This window comes from Syngnathus floridae, chromosome 13 (assembly GCF_059516105.1).
Source record: "Syngnathus floridae isolate MCC-2025c chromosome 13, RoL_Sflo_1.0, whole genome shotgun sequence".
In the NCBI taxonomy this organism is placed as follows: Eukaryota; Metazoa; Chordata; class Actinopteri; order Syngnathiformes; family Syngnathidae; genus Syngnathus; species Syngnathus floridae.
The window spans coordinates 5,324,792-5,342,557 of record NC_142425.1 but is presented as its reverse complement, the minus strand read 5'-3'; the positions used below and the strand labels follow the sequence as shown (position 1 = coordinate 5,342,557).

General features: G+C 40.2%; 2 protein-coding genes across 2 annotated transcripts; both read right to left on the bottom strand.

Annotated features, from left to right (window-relative positions):
• Nucleotides 1–1,765: 1,765 nt before the first annotated feature.
• On the bottom strand, nt 1,766–5,196 carry LOC148388283 (uncharacterized). Its single transcript, XM_088395342.1, has 12 exons — nt 5,068–5,196; nt 4,286–4,455; nt 3,907–4,052; nt 3,715–3,827; nt 3,475–3,631; nt 3,322–3,408; nt 3,138–3,224; nt 2,958–3,050; nt 2,784–2,879; nt 2,529–2,629; nt 2,290–2,464; nt 1,766–2,171 (listed from the first exon to the last, which is right to left on the bottom strand). The coding sequence occupies exons 2-12, from the start codon at nt 4,344–4,346 to the stop codon at nt 2,025–2,027; spliced, it is 1,263 nt and encodes a 420-aa protein (XP_088251468.1). The 5' UTR covers nt 4,347–4,455; nt 5,068–5,196; the 3' UTR covers nt 1,766–2,024.
• A 420-nt stretch (nt 5,197–5,616) lies between these two features.
• Nucleotides 5,617–16,638, bottom strand: slc5a5 (solute carrier family 5 member 5). The gene is given in 17 exon segments (XM_088395336.1): nt 5,617–7,890; nt 7,892–7,945; nt 8,335–8,420; nt 8,675–8,772; nt 8,930–9,126; nt 9,218–9,304; nt 9,460–9,530; nt 10,098–10,210; nt 10,405–10,493; nt 10,750–10,879; nt 11,032–11,172; nt 11,570–11,724; nt 11,851–11,918; nt 12,943–12,994; nt 14,310–14,375; nt 14,918–15,287; nt 16,405–16,638. Coding segments are annotated over 16 exon segments (1,881 nt in total). The 5' UTR covers nt 15,287; nt 16,405–16,638; the 3' UTR covers nt 5,617–7,785.
• Between the last annotated feature and the right edge of the window lie 1,128 nt (nt 16,639–17,766).

Sequence of the window (17,766 nt, the reverse complement as noted above, 5' to 3'; positions counted from 1 at the left end):
ACGATCCTTTGCGGCAAAGTTTAGAACCAGCACATTTTTTAACACAAAGTATACTTGTTTAAATTGTCTAAATTGCAAGGCTTTAAAACTGCCTGTTTAAACTAGGCTTTTGTTTTAAACATGAAGGATTTTATTTAAAAATGACCATGTTAAGTAAGGGGTTTAAAATTAACATAGAGGCTTTTAAAAATGCCTATAGTAGCCAAACAATCAACTTTACATTGTAGACACGTTTAAGAATCCACCCGCCCTGAGCACTGATACCGCTTGCAGTCATCAGAAAGAATACTTTGTATTGCCCATCCATCCATTTTCTGTACCGATTCTCCCCACGGGATTCGCGGGCGTGCTGGAGCCTATCACAGCAGTCATCGGGCAGTATCCGGGGGACACACTGAACTGGTTACCAGCCAACCGTAGGACCCGGCTAACATGCAAGTAAGTAGCCATTAAGACTTCCGATTATCAAAGTAACTGATTTTCACGTTTAAATAGGGGAGAGGGCGACCGTAGTATTCCACTACCAGAAATTCCACAGTTGAAATTCTCATATTTAAGGAAGTCTCAGGGTCTTCCCTCCCAATTGCAATAGATAATTTTCGACCTAAGCGAAAATAACCGCGGACCAATGCTACTCAGGTGGGTATTCCGCAAACACCGTCTTCAGTCAGGGGTTAATTTGCTACAAAAGTGTGAGCACACATACTCAGTGGATGAGACAGCAATCGTATAACTGTTAACATAGTACCTTTTATCATTGACCAAACCAATCTAATCGTAGAACTGTTAACATAGTACTTTTAGTCATTGACCAAATCAATCGAAATAAAAAGAACATACACTTGTAATTCCCACCATGCATTGCTTCTTTTCCTGCGCAATACTCACTTCGTTTCTTTTTGTGGTCAGGAGGGGGAGTCAATGCTGCTGCCATCTAGCGGTGTAACGGCATATACGCTTTAACAAAATCCATATTGTCACGCCCGTGCCAGAGGACGCTCAGCCAGCAACTTCCCTCAGCCACACCCCTTCATTACCGCAATGACTTGTCACCTGCTCCCTCATGTATTTAAACCCTGTCCGCGTGTTTCTTCTCCGTCGGTGTCTCCTGTTACTTCACTTTTGTGTCCATGCTCATAGTGTCTTCGCCGGGTCTCGTGTGTAGGCTCACGGTCAGAGCCTCTTCCTCGTCTGTGCTTGGTACTGAAGGGAATCCCGTTTCCCGCTCGCTGTCCGTGAGCCTCTTTCCGCCGATTTCTTTGTTCACCTTCCCTTCAATAAATCCTGGTTCAAGCTGCATTTGGTCGCCCTGGCTCAACTCAATCCTGACACATATACAGTAATCCCTCGTTTATCGCGGATAATTGGTTCAAAAAACCTCCCGCGATAAGTGAAATCCGCGAAGTACGGTCTCCAACAAGTACTGGGCAGGCTAACGAGTTAGCGGAAAAATGCTAATTCGCGATCGTGCTAACACGCGAAAACGGACTTCTAAGTAATGTAAACGAACATTTGGAGCAATACTACATTGTCCTAAACTTTAGGACCTTAAGGTTAGACAGATGTTTCCTCAATTTGGAAATTTTATTTTGACATTTAAATAATTTAATTTTGGAAAAAAATCCACGATGTAGTTAAGTCGCGATAAACGAAACGCGAAGTAGGAAGGGATCACTATTAATATTCTTTGATATTGTACTAATGCTTAATAATAGATAATAATTGACCATTAAACCTGGTGCAAAAATAACTAAATGAAGAACCATGCTTTTGTAATGTTTTATTGGACTAAAATGGAGCCAAAAGTTTGACATTGGAATGGAGAAATAATTGAAAAATAACGAAAAAAACGATCAACATCAATCAACTTCTGGAGCTTCATTTGATATATATTGTTAAATGATTTAAGAAACATAAATGATGTTAGAGTAATGTAACAAACTTTCATATTCATATGTATGGTTAGAATTCTACGAATGCAAATTGATATCCAGACAGGAAATGCTGTTTCAGACCTTGTGATGTCATATCAGGGTAACATCAGTCAGTGTCGCGTCAAAATGCACACTCACATTCTTGATCTTGTCTAGGCCAATTCGGTACTTGTAGTCTAGGTTGACACCGCCGTTGAGGGTCACGTGGAAGGAGTTGGCGTCACATTGGATGCGGATCTGAACATTTAACAAAATGGGGAAGGGGGAAGCAAAACGGTGACTGAAAGATCAATCAAAAAAGCGTCGAGCAATTAATGTTGTTGTCAGGAAGGTGTGATATTGTGATTCTTGTCACCTCAAAGAACTGGCCGGGTACAAAGGGGAAAGAGGCCAGCTGGCGCTCCTCCTTGCCATATTGGCCAGACAGGAAGCTGTTCCGCACAACCACATTCACATCTCCTAACCAGTTGAAGCGAAGGCTAACTTGAAGTGCGAAGAGGCCATCGTCACCGGCAAGGTTGACGGTAAACCTGCAATGCAAAAGAACATGTTGTCGTGGCAACAGCCTTAATTGTGGGGCATGTGTCCTAGTACCGTTTTGCGTTCTGCCAGAATTTTCCTTTGACAATGATGATGTTGCCCATCCTGAGACCTCCGACCAGCTTCCCACTTAGACCTGGGCCACCCTTGGAAATCTGACAAAAAGAAATGCGATAGAATGACTACAAACGACTGTAAGTGCAATGGTGACTTAAGTCACATTACAATTATCTCAAGTTTGCATGAGTTGAAATGTTCAAGTGAATACTGCTTGACAGCATTTGCGGGGGGAAAAAAAATCAGACATACCTCAACATGTTTCATAATCACCGTACGGGAGCATCTGACTTCACCAGGTGAACATGGCTGGGGATTGGTCTCAGTCTTGCTGGCTTTCTCTGGCTTCTAACAAAAAAAAAAAAAGTTGGCATAATCACAAGGTCACACTCCTGGTCAGTGCCTGGATGGGAGGAGAACACTCACATGCACCACCTTTCCTGCAATGGCCATCTGGGTGACGAGCTCCACAGCATGTTGTTCACTGACATTCAACTGTTGATTTTCTTTTGGCACCACCTGAAAGCAACACACAACGTGATCAGCTCCACCTCACTCCTCCATTCTTAAACACGATGGACTCGAGGTTGCCCCGTTTGCACTTACCACCTTTTCCACAATGGCTATCTGGTCGATGAGCTCCACTGCCTGTTGTTCACTGAAGTCCAACACTTGATTTTCATTTGGTGCCACCTGATAGCAAGCAGTAACGTGATTGGCTTCACCTCACTCCTGCTTTCCTAAAAGAATGCTACACACGATGGACTCAGGTTGCCCCGTTTGCACTTACCAACTTTCCCACAATGGCTATCTGGTCGACAAGCTCCGCTGCCTGTTGTTCACTTAAGTCCAACACTTGATTTTCTTTGGGCGCCACCTGAAAGCAAGCAATAACATGATTGGCTTAGCCTCACTGCTCCTTACCTAAAACAATGCTACGCACAATGGACTCGAGGTTGGCCCGTTTGCAGATGTAGTTGGCTTTGGTGCTGTCGCAGTCGTAGTCGAACCAGCGACCCTCAACGCGCGTCACCATGGCACCACAGTGTGCACCCCACTTCCCTTCGCCATAGTTGTTTGGCTGGTTTTCCCCCCAGTTCCTGTAACAAAAGCCTCAGAGATCCACCAAATCTACCTAGCGACATTTCTGGGTTAAATTTGAGACTTTCTAAATGCCACTCACGCCATAGATTCAGTGAAGAGACTTTCATCTGTCCAACTCCACACTCCCTCCGTGTGTTCGTCCGTCAGGCCTAGCCAAGCCTTGGCTTGTCTGAATGTTGTGCTCAGCCAGTCCTATATGAAATCAGAAAATACACAACTAGGCAATGGATGGAGGGAGAGCACAGCTGAGCGAGAGGTGTGATCATGTGACCTTTTCATCGCCATCCAAAATGCTCGTCAGCTTGCTGTCATGTGACAAACAGAAGGCATTTGCCTCCCTCCATGTCTTGGTGTCGCTGGAGAAGTAGTAACACTTGTCCCCATAGTCCAGCCAGCCCTTTGGACACTCAGACTGCCCTGGAAAGGTAATGACCCAAAACCATGACCTTTTAGTATGGAGGACCGATTTTGATTTGGTTAAGCATTATTTGGATGTTTCTTTCAATATATAAGTTTTCCAGTATTTAGTTCAATATTCAATTTCTACTTTTGGTTTTCAATCAATCAATCAATCAATCAATCAATCAATCAATCAATCAATCAATCAATCAATCAATCAATCAATCAATCAATCAATCAATCAATCTCACCACGACTCAAAGGGAAACAAAGCAAAAGCAGAAAGAAGAACTCTTTGGATTGATGCATCATCTTGAAGCTCCTCTGGCTAATGCTCCGTGGAGGTCGACTTTTGGATCTAGTCAACTTGGTGCGATGCTTAGAGTTGAGTTGCGCTCGTGCACCTCCTTTGTGCTGCGCACTACAAGCAATGACGACGATAACGACACGCCCACAACAAAGGGCGAGAGAGACGTTCAGCGGCGTATACTCTTTCTATCAAAGGGTGAAAAAACCCGCATGCAATAAAATCATAATCATGAAATTATTATTCGTCATAAAATGCCATAAATCGTATTTCACTGTTCTTAGAAAACAAGTAAAACATTTTGTGTGCGTGGAAATGTGCGTGTGTGTGTGTGTCCATTTGTTTGACCCAATTTGAGTTATTTTTGACCCAACACTTTTTTAAATAATAAAAAAATATATAATGTTATCTATTTAAAATATGTATTATCTAGGTGTTTGGCCACACATTCCATGAAAGACACATGGACATTCGGAACAATAGCGTCTATGGTGTTTTAGTGTAAAAAAAAAAACCAAAACTATTACATGAAATATAGGTTGGTGCGTTTTGATATACCAGACCTGACCCCCGATTTACGAGCCGTCGTTTGGTTGATGTGTGGCAGTGAACTCAAGTCAGCTCAATCATCATCCATTTTGCTGAGGAAAATACAGTTTGCTTGTTGCAAACAGACATGTCGACATGTAAACCGTAGGTCAGGTCAGGTCTACAAACACCCGGTACCTGGACGGCCCTTTCTGGTGGTTTGAGCGCAGTAGTGTCTGGCGGGGAGCGGCGGTAATGGTGCTGTTGGTGAGAGCGCTGTCGTGTCTCAGGGGGGTGCTGTAGTGCGCGATGAAAGTACGACGTCCGGGAAACAGAGGACGTCCTGTCACCCTAACTTGAATCCAATCATCGAGAAAGGTGGCATTAATTTGAAGCTGTCATTGCAAACAAAAGCAAGGTATTAATTAAATACCAGTTGGCATGTATGTTCAATAACCCCAATGTCATTTCACATAATACGCACAACTTAATTTTCTGATTGTAATTGTTTTATTTTCTTCGTATGTTTGAATTACTTGGGATAATGGGTTGTTTCCAAGATCTGGTGAAAATTCCATGTTAATTGCATCTTTTGGAAATATATTTACGGTGCAATTTATTAACTCCATAACATTGAGTTCTCTGCTGGTTGTACACAGCAGTTGACTTGTTGGCCACAAGGCGGCGACAGCGCCCAGTGTTTAGCAGAACCGTGTTTTTTTTATTTTATTTTTATCCGCATTGCTATTTGCTGGTCTTAAGCTCAGCACCATGGACCCAAGCGGTGAACAGCCTCAAAACAACCCTGCTACAGGAAACCAATCTCCCGTCCCTGTCCTTGACAGTAAGCGATTGAAAGAGCTGGAAAATGCTGCTTTGCAGACCACATTGATATCGCAAATGGATTCAGAGTCGGGGACGGAGGTCGTGAGCTCGACCGATCTGCCTGCCGAGCAAGAGCAGCTGAACGGCTTGAGCTTGAACCACCGTGCGGAAGAAGCTGTGTCGGCAAGAAATACGGAGACTGCGCGCGTCGAAGAGGAGAGAACCCTGACGGACCATTTGAACAAACGATTGCTGTCGTCTTTCCTGGAGAAGCTAAACAAAAGTGACTTGGCGCTTCCCGGAGTGGAGCGTCTCGACTGCGCCGTAGCCGACGAGGACTCGAACAGGGCCGCAGAAGAATGGTGACTCACCGGGACGCCCGTCCACGCGGAAGTTGCTTCGAGCTCCACCAAGAACAATTGAAGGCACACAACATCACATCCAAGCTACACCGGCAACTGCTGCAAACAATGCAATGTTGATTTTGTACTCTACAATGGTCAAATACGAACAAAGTGTAAAGTTATGCTTATTGTAAATTCGTTTACTACACAATTCGCCCATTTATTTAATATTGAATGCTGGGTAGGTTTTCTGCCATTGGGCAACACATGGTTCAAATAACTCATCACAACTGAAATTATATCTGAAACCTTTGAAACTATTTGCAAAATAAAGTATGAAATATCACAGTGGACAGTTTGTTGTTGAATATTAAGGGTAGAAAAGAGCTCCAACTGTGGCACAGAAAGGTTTGCCTAGTTCCCAAACAGACGTAAAGAGGAGTACAAAACATGAAAATACCCCAATCTACAAATTTATCCTTGGTGCTAATGTGACATTCAATTCTATCCTATTGTGATTAGTGATTTTGAGCAATAAAGGTGTTCAGTATTCAGTAACATGCTGCTGTTTTGTACTTCTGTTAATAATTCCCCTGCTCTAATGATCATTTAGTAGATACATTTTTTTTAATCACAGAAGGCAATTTTAATTTATATTTATGTATTTAAAATACAAATATAGACTATTTGTCACAGGCCGCATTGTAGTCATAGTTTCCTTCGGAGGGCCATTATGTCTACCCGAATAAATGTATGAACCCCTCATATTCTAAACAGTATAAGCTACAAAACAAACGGACAAATAACTTGTTTCAAATTAGACTAGTAAAGACTGTTCAACTATTTGAAAAAGATGGTTTTTAAAAGTTAGGACAATTTGCAATTTTAGTAATGACACATGAATTTGATGCCAAATTTGTCCACGGGCCACATAAAATGATGTGGCGGGCCATATCTGGCCCCTGGGCCTTTAGTTTGACACCAGTGGACTACACCTAAACCAATATTTTCAACCTTTGGTTTCAATCTGCTTGTATAAATAGAAGGTGATTTGAATTTCAATGCATACTTATGTATTCAAAGTACAAATACAGACTACATCCAAACCAATATTTTCAATCTGGTTTCAACCTACTTTTCTTAAATGTGTTCAATACTTACACTACCGGTCAAAAGTTAAGGGTCATCCATACAATTTAGTCTAAAATTTTCAAGTCACTAAATGACAGCAAGGGATAAGGCAAGTGTCTGCTTGTCTTACTGTGGCCACAAGAAACTCGACACTACCGAGCAGCCTCATCTCTCCACCAAATTTAATTTTTTATAGTGACATTAGATAGCCTGGCCACACTTATAACATTCCGAATCATTCATCACCGCTTATATTCATTTGGTTTGATCACAACCAACATTCTTTCAACATTTTGTCAAGAAAAATACTGGACTCATTTACACCAGTAATAGTCTTCCTTGAAGCACTTGGCAGTTCTAATATGGACATTTGTATTGGAACTCCAAAACCTTGACACCTGACATAAGGCTGGCACAGAGAGAGACAAACGGACATCGTTTGTCAAGTCTGCGCTGTGACTTATTACAGAAGTTGGCTGAAAGAAGAATTTGGTTGTTAATTTATATTATGGAATCCCATCAGGTAAAATAGAAAGCACGCAATTAGTTCTGAAACAATGCATGTATACAGTATATTCTTGGGATAAAAACTTCTGTTTACACTTGCACAATGTACTTAGTAGTCTTGGTTTTCTATTTCTTTTATGTGTTTTTTATCATTTTCTTGCAGCTCCAGCACAATGGACTTAGTGATGTTAAGGTTTTCCATTTCTTGTATGTGGGTTTTCGTCACTTTGTTGCAGCTCCATCATAGGCACACACTCTCTTTCTGTACCCTGAAAAAGAAAAAAAAAGGAGTTGTAACTGATGTTTTCAAGGGTCACTGTCAATTGTGGGTAGAACAGCCAAAACTGTATTCTGTATTGTTGGTTTAGAATAATATAACTCAAGCATAAGTAAAAAGTAGCAAAATGATCATTTTCTCTAATTTTGCTATTCATAGGTATATGTGAATGGATTACTTTTACACTATAAACTATGTCCTGACAACGTAATTCCAAATATAAACATTTTCATATAAAATATATGTACTAAATATATATAAATATACATACAAAATGGTAGAAGTTTTTTGTTGTTTATTTTTATATTAACAAGTCCATTCATCCATCCATTACTATTTATTATTCTTGAGAACTCAAGGGAATATGACATCATCACTTACCCCATGCTGTGATTGGATGACTGCTTGTTTCTTACCCAAGTCCCACCATAATAATCCCTCTTTAATATCGACTCTCTTTGTTGGTCCTGCATGTTGGGAGAAATATGCTCACTTTCACAATAATGTGATGTAAAATATATATATATCAATAAATAACATTAAAATGAAAGAAACACTATAAAACTGATTCAACCTCCATAAATGCATCCCTCAAATTTACACTTATTTTTGCCAAAAGACACATAAGACACGAGAAGATATGTATTACCAAGCAAATATTCGAAATAATCACATTGCTATTTATTATTGCGCCCTAAGTGTCTTTATAGTGTATGCTTACCTGTCGCATAGCTCATGAGGAGCCCAACTAGAACAACTGAGCTTGTTGACAGGGCACCAAAATAAAGATAGGAGATGGAGTACAAGTTATCCAGGCCCCTAGATGTTGGAAAAGATATCCATAAATATCTTGTCTGTCTGGATGTCTTGGACATTACTAAAATCATCAGATCCACACACATATTTTTTGCTTGTGTGTATTTAATTAATTTCAGAATGGAAAAACAATGACAATTGCTTGTTAGGTATAACTGACTGTGGGTTGTCGTTTTGAGGTAGGGTTGACATCGCATGTTGATGCTGAGTGCCATTCAGGGTGATGTTTGCAGGTTCACACTCGTCTGCATAATTAGGCAGCACGCCCATGGTCCTTGGACTGGGTGGGTAAAGAGTGGAACCAACGGCCAGCCACAACGAGACACAGTAGCCAGTTGCTATTCCTAGGTATGTTCCCTGAAACGTCAAAATGTGCAATTCAAATTTTGGAACAATTCTTGAAGTGTTTTCTAAAGCTCCATCATATTGCATAAAAACCTAACCTCACCACTCTATTTGAGGCAGGAAAAAACATCCCCAAGATGAATACACCTAGTAATGGACCACTGACCACACCCATGATTGTAAAGGACCCCTGAGGAGAGAGCAAAATAAAGACAAATAAAGAGTATGGAACAAATGAGAAAAATAACAAGAAAGTACAACAATTTGGAAGTCAACCAGCATCACAGAATGGATTCAACTTTCGAAGGTGATGCCATACGCAATATTGGTAATGTGATTATTTACCTGAAGAACTCCCCAGTCCATGAATGAGGCTAGAACAGCTATGATTATACAAGCAACTCCATAGAAAAAGGCTTGAAAAAGAATAAAAAGAAAGAATCAGCATTATTTTGTCCTCACTGTATGTGACATCTCGTACCACCAGCCTGTTGTGCTCACACTATACAGAATACTCAGTTTAGTCCAGTTTAAACAAATAGGACTAAGGAAATGGTAAACGAATGAATGGATGAGTACCGTATTTTCCGGACTGTAAGGCGCACCTTTAATGAATGGCCCATTTTAAAACTTTGTCCATATATAAGGCGCACCGAACTATAAGGCGCACCATTAATGCAATCACAATATAATAACTTGAAATAGTGAAAACAATAACAATATATCAGTAATGTTAATATTACACAAAACAAAATAAACATGTAAAGCTTACTTTAATAAGTACAAAACAAAACACTCAGATAGATCAGTAAACTTTAAAAGTTAAAATTGAAGATTAAAATAATAACAAATTAACAATTTTATGAAAGTTGAATGATTTTTTTATTACATGTGACTATAAGGCGCACCGTCGGCTTTTGAGAAAATTTGAGGTTTTTAGGTGTGCCTTATAGTCCAGAAAATACGGTAATATTCAACCTTACACAGCCCTTTGGAAATGAGGAGTTGTTTCTTCTGGCTCAAGTGGCGCACATATTGTTGAAAGAGGTCCTCCATCGTGACTGCAGCCATTGCATTGATACTTGTGGAAACTGTGCTACATAAGATACAATATAGATAAAGGAAATTCTTTCAACGTTTCATTTTTTTTTTCGTTATCATTGCAGTACTACAAGTGACAAGTGATTCCCAACCTACTGTATAACTTTGCTCCTCTAACAATGCCTGTTTCATATAGTGACGGGCAGTCCTATTAAACACTCGATTTTTTTTTTTTCAAGATTGAAATACCTCAGAGTGCCACTGTATGCACAGGCCAGGAAAAGACCCGGAAAGCCAGAATAGTTCTGGAATATATCCAGCACAAAGTATGGCATATACTGCAACATGAAAATGAGGAGAGATACAAAGCATTAATGCCAGCTAATTTAGAATGTATTTTCACAATGGCTAGCTATATCTATCAGTTTTCAACACTGTACTGTATAACTTCATAGAAACTGAAGCACTTATACAAATGAACCACTAAATTACATTTGTTTGTTTTTCCATCACACTGGTTTGTCACTGATAAAAGCCAAAAAGTGAAAACTATGGTAATACCAAGAAGACAACACCAAGCAGCATTCAACTTACTAGATCAGGAGAAGACACTCTGCCAGACATCAGTGGATCACATTTGATATAATAAGCAAACATGACGATTCCGCAGAAAATTGCACTCCCCACAATTAGGGCCAAACCTAATTGATTGACAAATATTGCCCTGCAAGAAGTCATAATGCCAAATTTAAGACGAGCTGCAAAAAAATTCTGTGAAGCCAGGATTAATTAAAGGATGGGATTCCGGTTATGTTTTATTTATGGTATATTTCAGCACTGGTGGAAATTAGCATAAGCATTACCAAAATGACTCACCACTGGGCCTCTCTTTCGGTTCTGCAGGAAACGTAACGTTGGACTTGAGCTTGGTTTACTCCATACATGGATAGCCACAAAAGTGAAGCCCCAACAGTCAAGCTCCAAAAGGTGTAACGTCGTCGTGGGTCGATGTCAAAACTGTGCAAACGTGATCCGAGGATAGCCACTTTAAATACAACTAGAATTAGCAATTTCTGGAGAAATTGTATTGCACATAAAAGTGTATTAGAGAAGCATTTTCCATTGATTACTGTTTATTAACTAATTACTTTTGTTTATTTGGTATTGTTAAGTGATTAAAAACACCTTGACAAAGGAGGCATTGATTCCAACCGTTTCCAAATTAATTCAGTTACTTGTTTGGTCATTTATTTCTAAAGTAAAAACTAGTGTTTGTTTTATTTCCCAAAACTCAACACTAATGCTATGCTACATAGTGCTCTACACATATGCTATGTGGGTCCTAGTGAAAGATCAGATGGCTCTATCGTCATACAAAGATTAGTCTTTGACTAAGGAAGTTGTTGTCACTTACGCATTAAAATTAATCCGCGATCCATTGTTTGCAATTTCCAGCACTGCTGCAGGACCACCCACCAGAACGATGCCACGGATATAAATTGCCACAAAGCCAGAAAACATGACAACAATCTGGAACACATCTGTCCAGATCACAGCTTTTATGCCACCCTATAACAGACCAATAATACAAGGGATACTTAGCCACACAGGGATAGCTTGAGACGTGTGTAACAAGTTTCTAGTGCAGTATTTGTCAACGGTTGATTAGATGATGGAAATGATTATTGACTTTACCAGGGTTGTGTACACGGTGCAGATAATTCCGGTAGAAAACAGGGACAGCCACATATTGAGCCCAGTTGCTGTGAAGGAAAATAAAGAGAGGAACCTTGGGTGGAAGCCACTAATTGTTAATATGAGGTACATCATATTGTTAAGGTCAATCAGACAAATTAAACCATTGTTAATAAATTTAAACAATGACATCACAATGACAGTGAGACCTGGAAAGGCGTGATTGGGAGGAACGGCCCACCCGATCTGAACCCGAGCGGTGTTCTATTGTAGGACTTCTGTGCTCGACACGGATTTTCTATAATGAACACCATGTTCAAACATACGTAAGGGTGTCCATGTGTGCACTTGGCACCAGGACACCCTAGGCCGCAGTTCGATGATCGACTTTGCAGTCATGTCATCGGATTTGCGGCCGCGTGTTTTGGATACTCGGGTGAAGAGACTCTGTACCGGTCCGTCGTGGTGAAGAGAGAGCTGAGCCAAAAGGCAAAGCTCTCGATTTACCGGTCAATCTATGCTCCTACCCTCACCTATGGTCACGAGCTATGGGTCGTGACCGAAAGAACGAGATCCAGGATACAAGCGGCCGAAATGAGTTTCCTCCGCAGGGTGTCCGGGCTCTCCCTTAGAGATAAGGTGAGAAGCTCGGTCATCCGGGAGAGACTCGGAGTAGAGCCGCTGCTCCTCCACATTGAGAGGAGCCAGATGAGGTGGCTCCGGCACCTCATCAGGATGCCTCCTGGACCCCTCCCTGGAGAGGTGTTCTGGGCATGTCCTACTGGTAGGAGACCCCGGGCATGAACCAGGATGCGCTGGAGAGACTATGTCTCTCAGCTGGCCTGGGAACGCCTTGGGATCCCCCGGGATGAGCTGGATGAAGTGGCTGGGGAGAGGGAAGTCTGGGAGTCCCTCCTAAAGCTGCTGCCCTCGCAACCCGTCCCCGGATAAGCGGAAGAAGATGGATGGATGGATGGATGGATGGATGGATGGATGGATGGATGGATGGATGGATGGATGGATGGATGGATGGATGGATGGATGGATGGATGGATGGATGGATGGATCATCTGAGCAAGCCCTCTTACCCACCTTGGTTGAGGATCAATGCTGGTGCAAAAATGACTACCCCTGTGTACAGCACCTGAGGAAAGCAAATAAACAGAGAAACAGTTAGCCGATTGACCACATCAAATTGTCAGTAGATGTGATTGTTTGTTTATCTAAATGTCAGCGGAGTTGTTCATAAGTGACACAGAGGTCAAAGGTTTGCATGGATTTAATGATTTGGAGTGACACGGGTGGTTTGATAAACTTGTTATTCATGTTATAGTTATTTGATATATAGTTTATATAGTTATATTGGCCTGTGGAATAATTGGAACCGCAACCAACGATGAGTCCGACGTCAGCGCCGCATGCACTTCTGGAGTCAGCAGTGGCGTTCGTTTACAACAGAGGACGAAGATTTCGACCGATTTAATGATTTGGAATGACACGGGTGGTTTGATAAACTTGTTATTTATGTTATAGTGATGTGAATAACTGTCAATATGTTACGTCAGGAACGTTCTCAGTTCCTCGTTTGTGTTTATGTAACGTTAGCATAGCCTGTCGTTGCCTATTCATGTCTGTTCTTGGTGTTGTATTTTGCCAAGTAAAGTTCCCCCAAAAATGCGACTGGTACGCCGATGCAACTTAGATATGTTTTTTTTCTTCTTTATTATGCATTTTATGGCTGGTGCGACTTGTACCCCAGAGCGACTTATAGTCCGGAAAATATGGTAATAGCATTTTTTTTTTCTCCCCACTGGAGATTAAAGTACAGTCTTCCTTTTTAAAACCAATTCTACAACTAATTTAATATTGTTTATTCAACCACAATGATGGTAACTCTACACAATTTGTAGTCATTTTCATGTTGAACTAATTACACGATTTCTATTGGGATTATGCTGATGTCAATATTGGTGGATAAGATGATGTGCAAACTTAACTTGTCTGATAGCGGCAAGCACAACTTTTTACCTTTTTTTTTAGTTTTAGTTTAGTTCATTTCAATCAGCAAAATATATACATCATATTCAGTACAAAAGCATCCACAGAAGGTGAATAAAAAAATAAATAAATAACAGAAACAAAACAAAACAAAATGAAAAGAGCCCTAAGGCTCAAAGTTCAGAAAGCTGACCGAAAGGGTTAAGGCTAAAGCTAAATAGCTTGTAAATGCACTAACCTGTTTGCCTTAAAGTCTTACATGTAGGCATATGCAGTACACATGCATACATTTAAATACACAAATGCATATATTTACAACACCTAGTGTTCATACATATACATACATGCCCATATACATGCCACCTGCCACCACATTTAGATACACATACACAAATAGAAATACTGATAGGTCCTGATTTAACTAAGCAAATAAAACGAAAATGTGTGTGTGCTTGTCTTACTGTCGCCAGAAGAAACTGGACACTTCCCAGCACCTGCATTGCTCTGCCGAACCTCATCTTCAGATACTGTGATGGGCAGACAGGCCACACTTATAACATTCCTGATCATTCTTCACCTTTTATATGCATTTGGTTTAATCATCAGATTCATTATCAACATTCATTCACTTTGTTAGACGAATACTGGACACATAGTCACATAAGAAATAGTCTCCCTTAAGGTACCTCGTAGCACCAAGCAGTTACACTGGTCAACATTTTATTTACAAAATGTTTAAATTAAAAATTTAAATACATTTAAAATAGATTTAAGCCAACTGTTGTAGATTATTTTTTTTGTGCTGATTCTGATGTCTGACCTTGTTTTTTGGTCTAGGACATCATGTTTTAATAATAATAATAATAATAATAATAATAATAATAATAATAATAACAGAGCCAGTGCCTTCCTCCGCCAGACAGAGCTTTGATGCACGTCAGACAGACATGTTTATAATTATGGGCATTCCGTCCCATGGTCCAAGTAAAATGTGAAATAAAATTACGCTGTTCATCTGTATGCAATTCATACAGAATTTACATTCATACAGAAGAAAGTCAGTTACAACCTGATTGGTGCTCGTGATTCCAAGCCGAAAGAAAACCGGCAGGAACAAGTAAGCAGTCATCACAGAGTTGATGCTTTGTCCAAGGCACATGTAGAAGAATTTGGATCCATAGCGATAAGTTTCTGAAGGAACTCCCACAACCTGAACCGCTGACATAAAGGAGGCACAGAGGGAGAGTCCAACGGGCACCGCTGACATACTGCGACCACCAGTGAAGAAGTCATCGGTGCTATCATTGTGTGGCTGCTTCTTTAAAGCCTGATAGAGTCCTATGGCCATGGAGACCAGGAGCATCAAAGCAAAGACTACATAGTCAGCCACAGCAAAGGTCTGTGTGGTCGGCTCGCTGGCTGATTCTTCTTCCATCATTCTACGGGACAAAAAACTCTCACTTTAGAATTTGAAATTATATTTGGACATACCGGTGGCACGATGCGCACTGGTTAGCACGTCCGCCTCACAATTAGGAGGCTGCGTGTTCGATACCACCTCCAGCCCTCCCTGTGTAGAGTTTGCACGTTCTCCCCGTGCCCGCATGGGTTTTCTCCTGGCACACCGGTTTGCTCCCACAGCCCCAAAACATGCAGTCTAGGCCGATTGAGCACTCCAAATTGCCCCTAGGTGTGAGTGTGGATGTCTCTGTGTGCCCTGCGACCAGCTGGCAACCGGTTCAGGGTGTCCCCCGCTATACTGCCCGATGACTGCTGGGACTGCTGCAGCCCCCGTAGGGACAAGCGGTATAGAAAATGGATGGGTGGATGGATGGACTTATCAACATAAAGTCCACCTCCAAGAGCATCTCGCAAGAATAGACCCCGAATGTAAGACGACCTCCACTTTTTCAGTCTGATTTTAATGCAAAAAACACCATCTTATGTTTGGGCCATTACGGTATTTTGTTTTGGTGAGGTAGATGTGCAAGCTATTTTAATCCATTCTAATAGTTGGGTATGGATTGATTGTTTATTCAGACTAATATTGATTGACTTGAGGAGTCAGAGATAAATCATGTTAGTTTTTTCATCGGAAGCTGCAGCGGGCCAAAAATTAGCAGTTCATGTCATTGAATGTCATTGTTTTTTAATGTCATTGTTTTTTTTTTTGTATCTCGTGATGGATAAGTCATTTACATAAAAAACATTTGAAACAACATTGCAATAAGTTCTGCAATTATCTGCGATGAAACTTGAAGGTAGTCAGATATCAGTAAAACTTTTTGGTCATTATTTTATCACAGTAAACTAAATTATTAGAAAACTGGTCGAATGTTTGACAGGTTCTTTTTACATTCTTAAAAAAAAAAAGAAATTCAGGAAAAAATATATAATTGAAAAATATACTCGACTTTCAAGTGCATCAGATTATTTATTAATACTTACAATTAGCATTATTATTATTTTGCAAGCAATTGTGTACTTTGATAGGCTCCCTCGTAACTCACGTAGTTAAAAATGTGAAATAAATGAATGATAATTTTAAAGACTCACCGTTCTTGGGTAACAGCTTATGGAGTCTGTCAGTTGGAATGTGTGATCATCTGAACAGCTGCTCTCAAGTGTGCATGTCCAGGTTCACATTGCTGCAAGCCCTTAGAGAGAGCTTGGTTAACCCATTATAAAGCAACCCCGAGGATGTTTAAACTTTTATCCTGTTGTTCCAAGTCCATGTTAATTAAACTATTCAACAAAGGCAAAACCAACAGTCTTTTAACACATGCTATTCCTGAGTGTGAACAAGTGAAGAATATTGAGAGATGACACTGTAACTTTGTATATAGTGTACATAAAATATTTGCTGAATGTTTTCCCTAGATAAACATGATTAAGGTGTATTTATTTTCTATTTTGGTCAGTTAGTTCCTTATCACTAAGTGACTTCATCCATGTTCATGTTGTTGAACTGAATTTCATTGCATGATTAAAATTGGTGGATTTATTTATTCGGGTCTTTTGGCTCATTGTCACTAAGTGACTTCATCCTTGTTATTTATGTTTTAGAAGTGAATTTAATTGGTCCTGCTTTCTGGGTTTTGAATTTAGAAAATAAAAAATCAATCAATCAATAAAATACATTTATTTTCTTTCTATTTTCCATTTTTAGCCAAAAAGATGAGAAGCTCTGTGGGAGTTTTGCATTCCCCAACATTTGTGTGCCAAACAGTAGGAATATATATATATACCTATAGTTTTCACCGTCTGATTTGAAAATGAGTTATTTGTTAGTTTGTTTTGTAGCTTTTACTGTATATAATATGAGGTGCTCATACATTTATTTGGGTTGACAGTCATAATGGCCCTCGGAAAGAAGCTATGACTACAATGCGGCCAGCGAAAACAATGAGTTTGACACCCCTGCATTATCCACTAGACAAACTCTGAGTCCGTTTGGTAACAGAAGGCCAGCGCAACAATATCAAGTCACTTGGTTTTGGCTTTGTGTACTTTGGTTTATACTTTTCTCATCTGGAGTGTGGCAGTGTATACGTTTTTTGGTGGAGTACTGTTTTCCATGTTTTGTTAAATTATTTGTGGAAGTTGTGGAAGGTATACTCCAGACAAACAAAGTGGAAACAAAGTCATCACGATGCCAAGGCACATGTTTAATCTAATAAATGAGAATCCAACAGACCAGAAAAACTAAATACACCAGAAAAACTAAATACACTCATATGTTAACATATGTTAATCGTCCAGATAAGCAACACTACCAGTAACCATTTTATATTTTTACTGATCTACTCACTCTTTTGAACATGTCCAAATCATATTGTACAGTATTTAGTTTTGCTGAATATTTATGAAACTTTAGGTTAAGGTGACGCAGACAGGATTCAGCTTCCGCACTGAAGG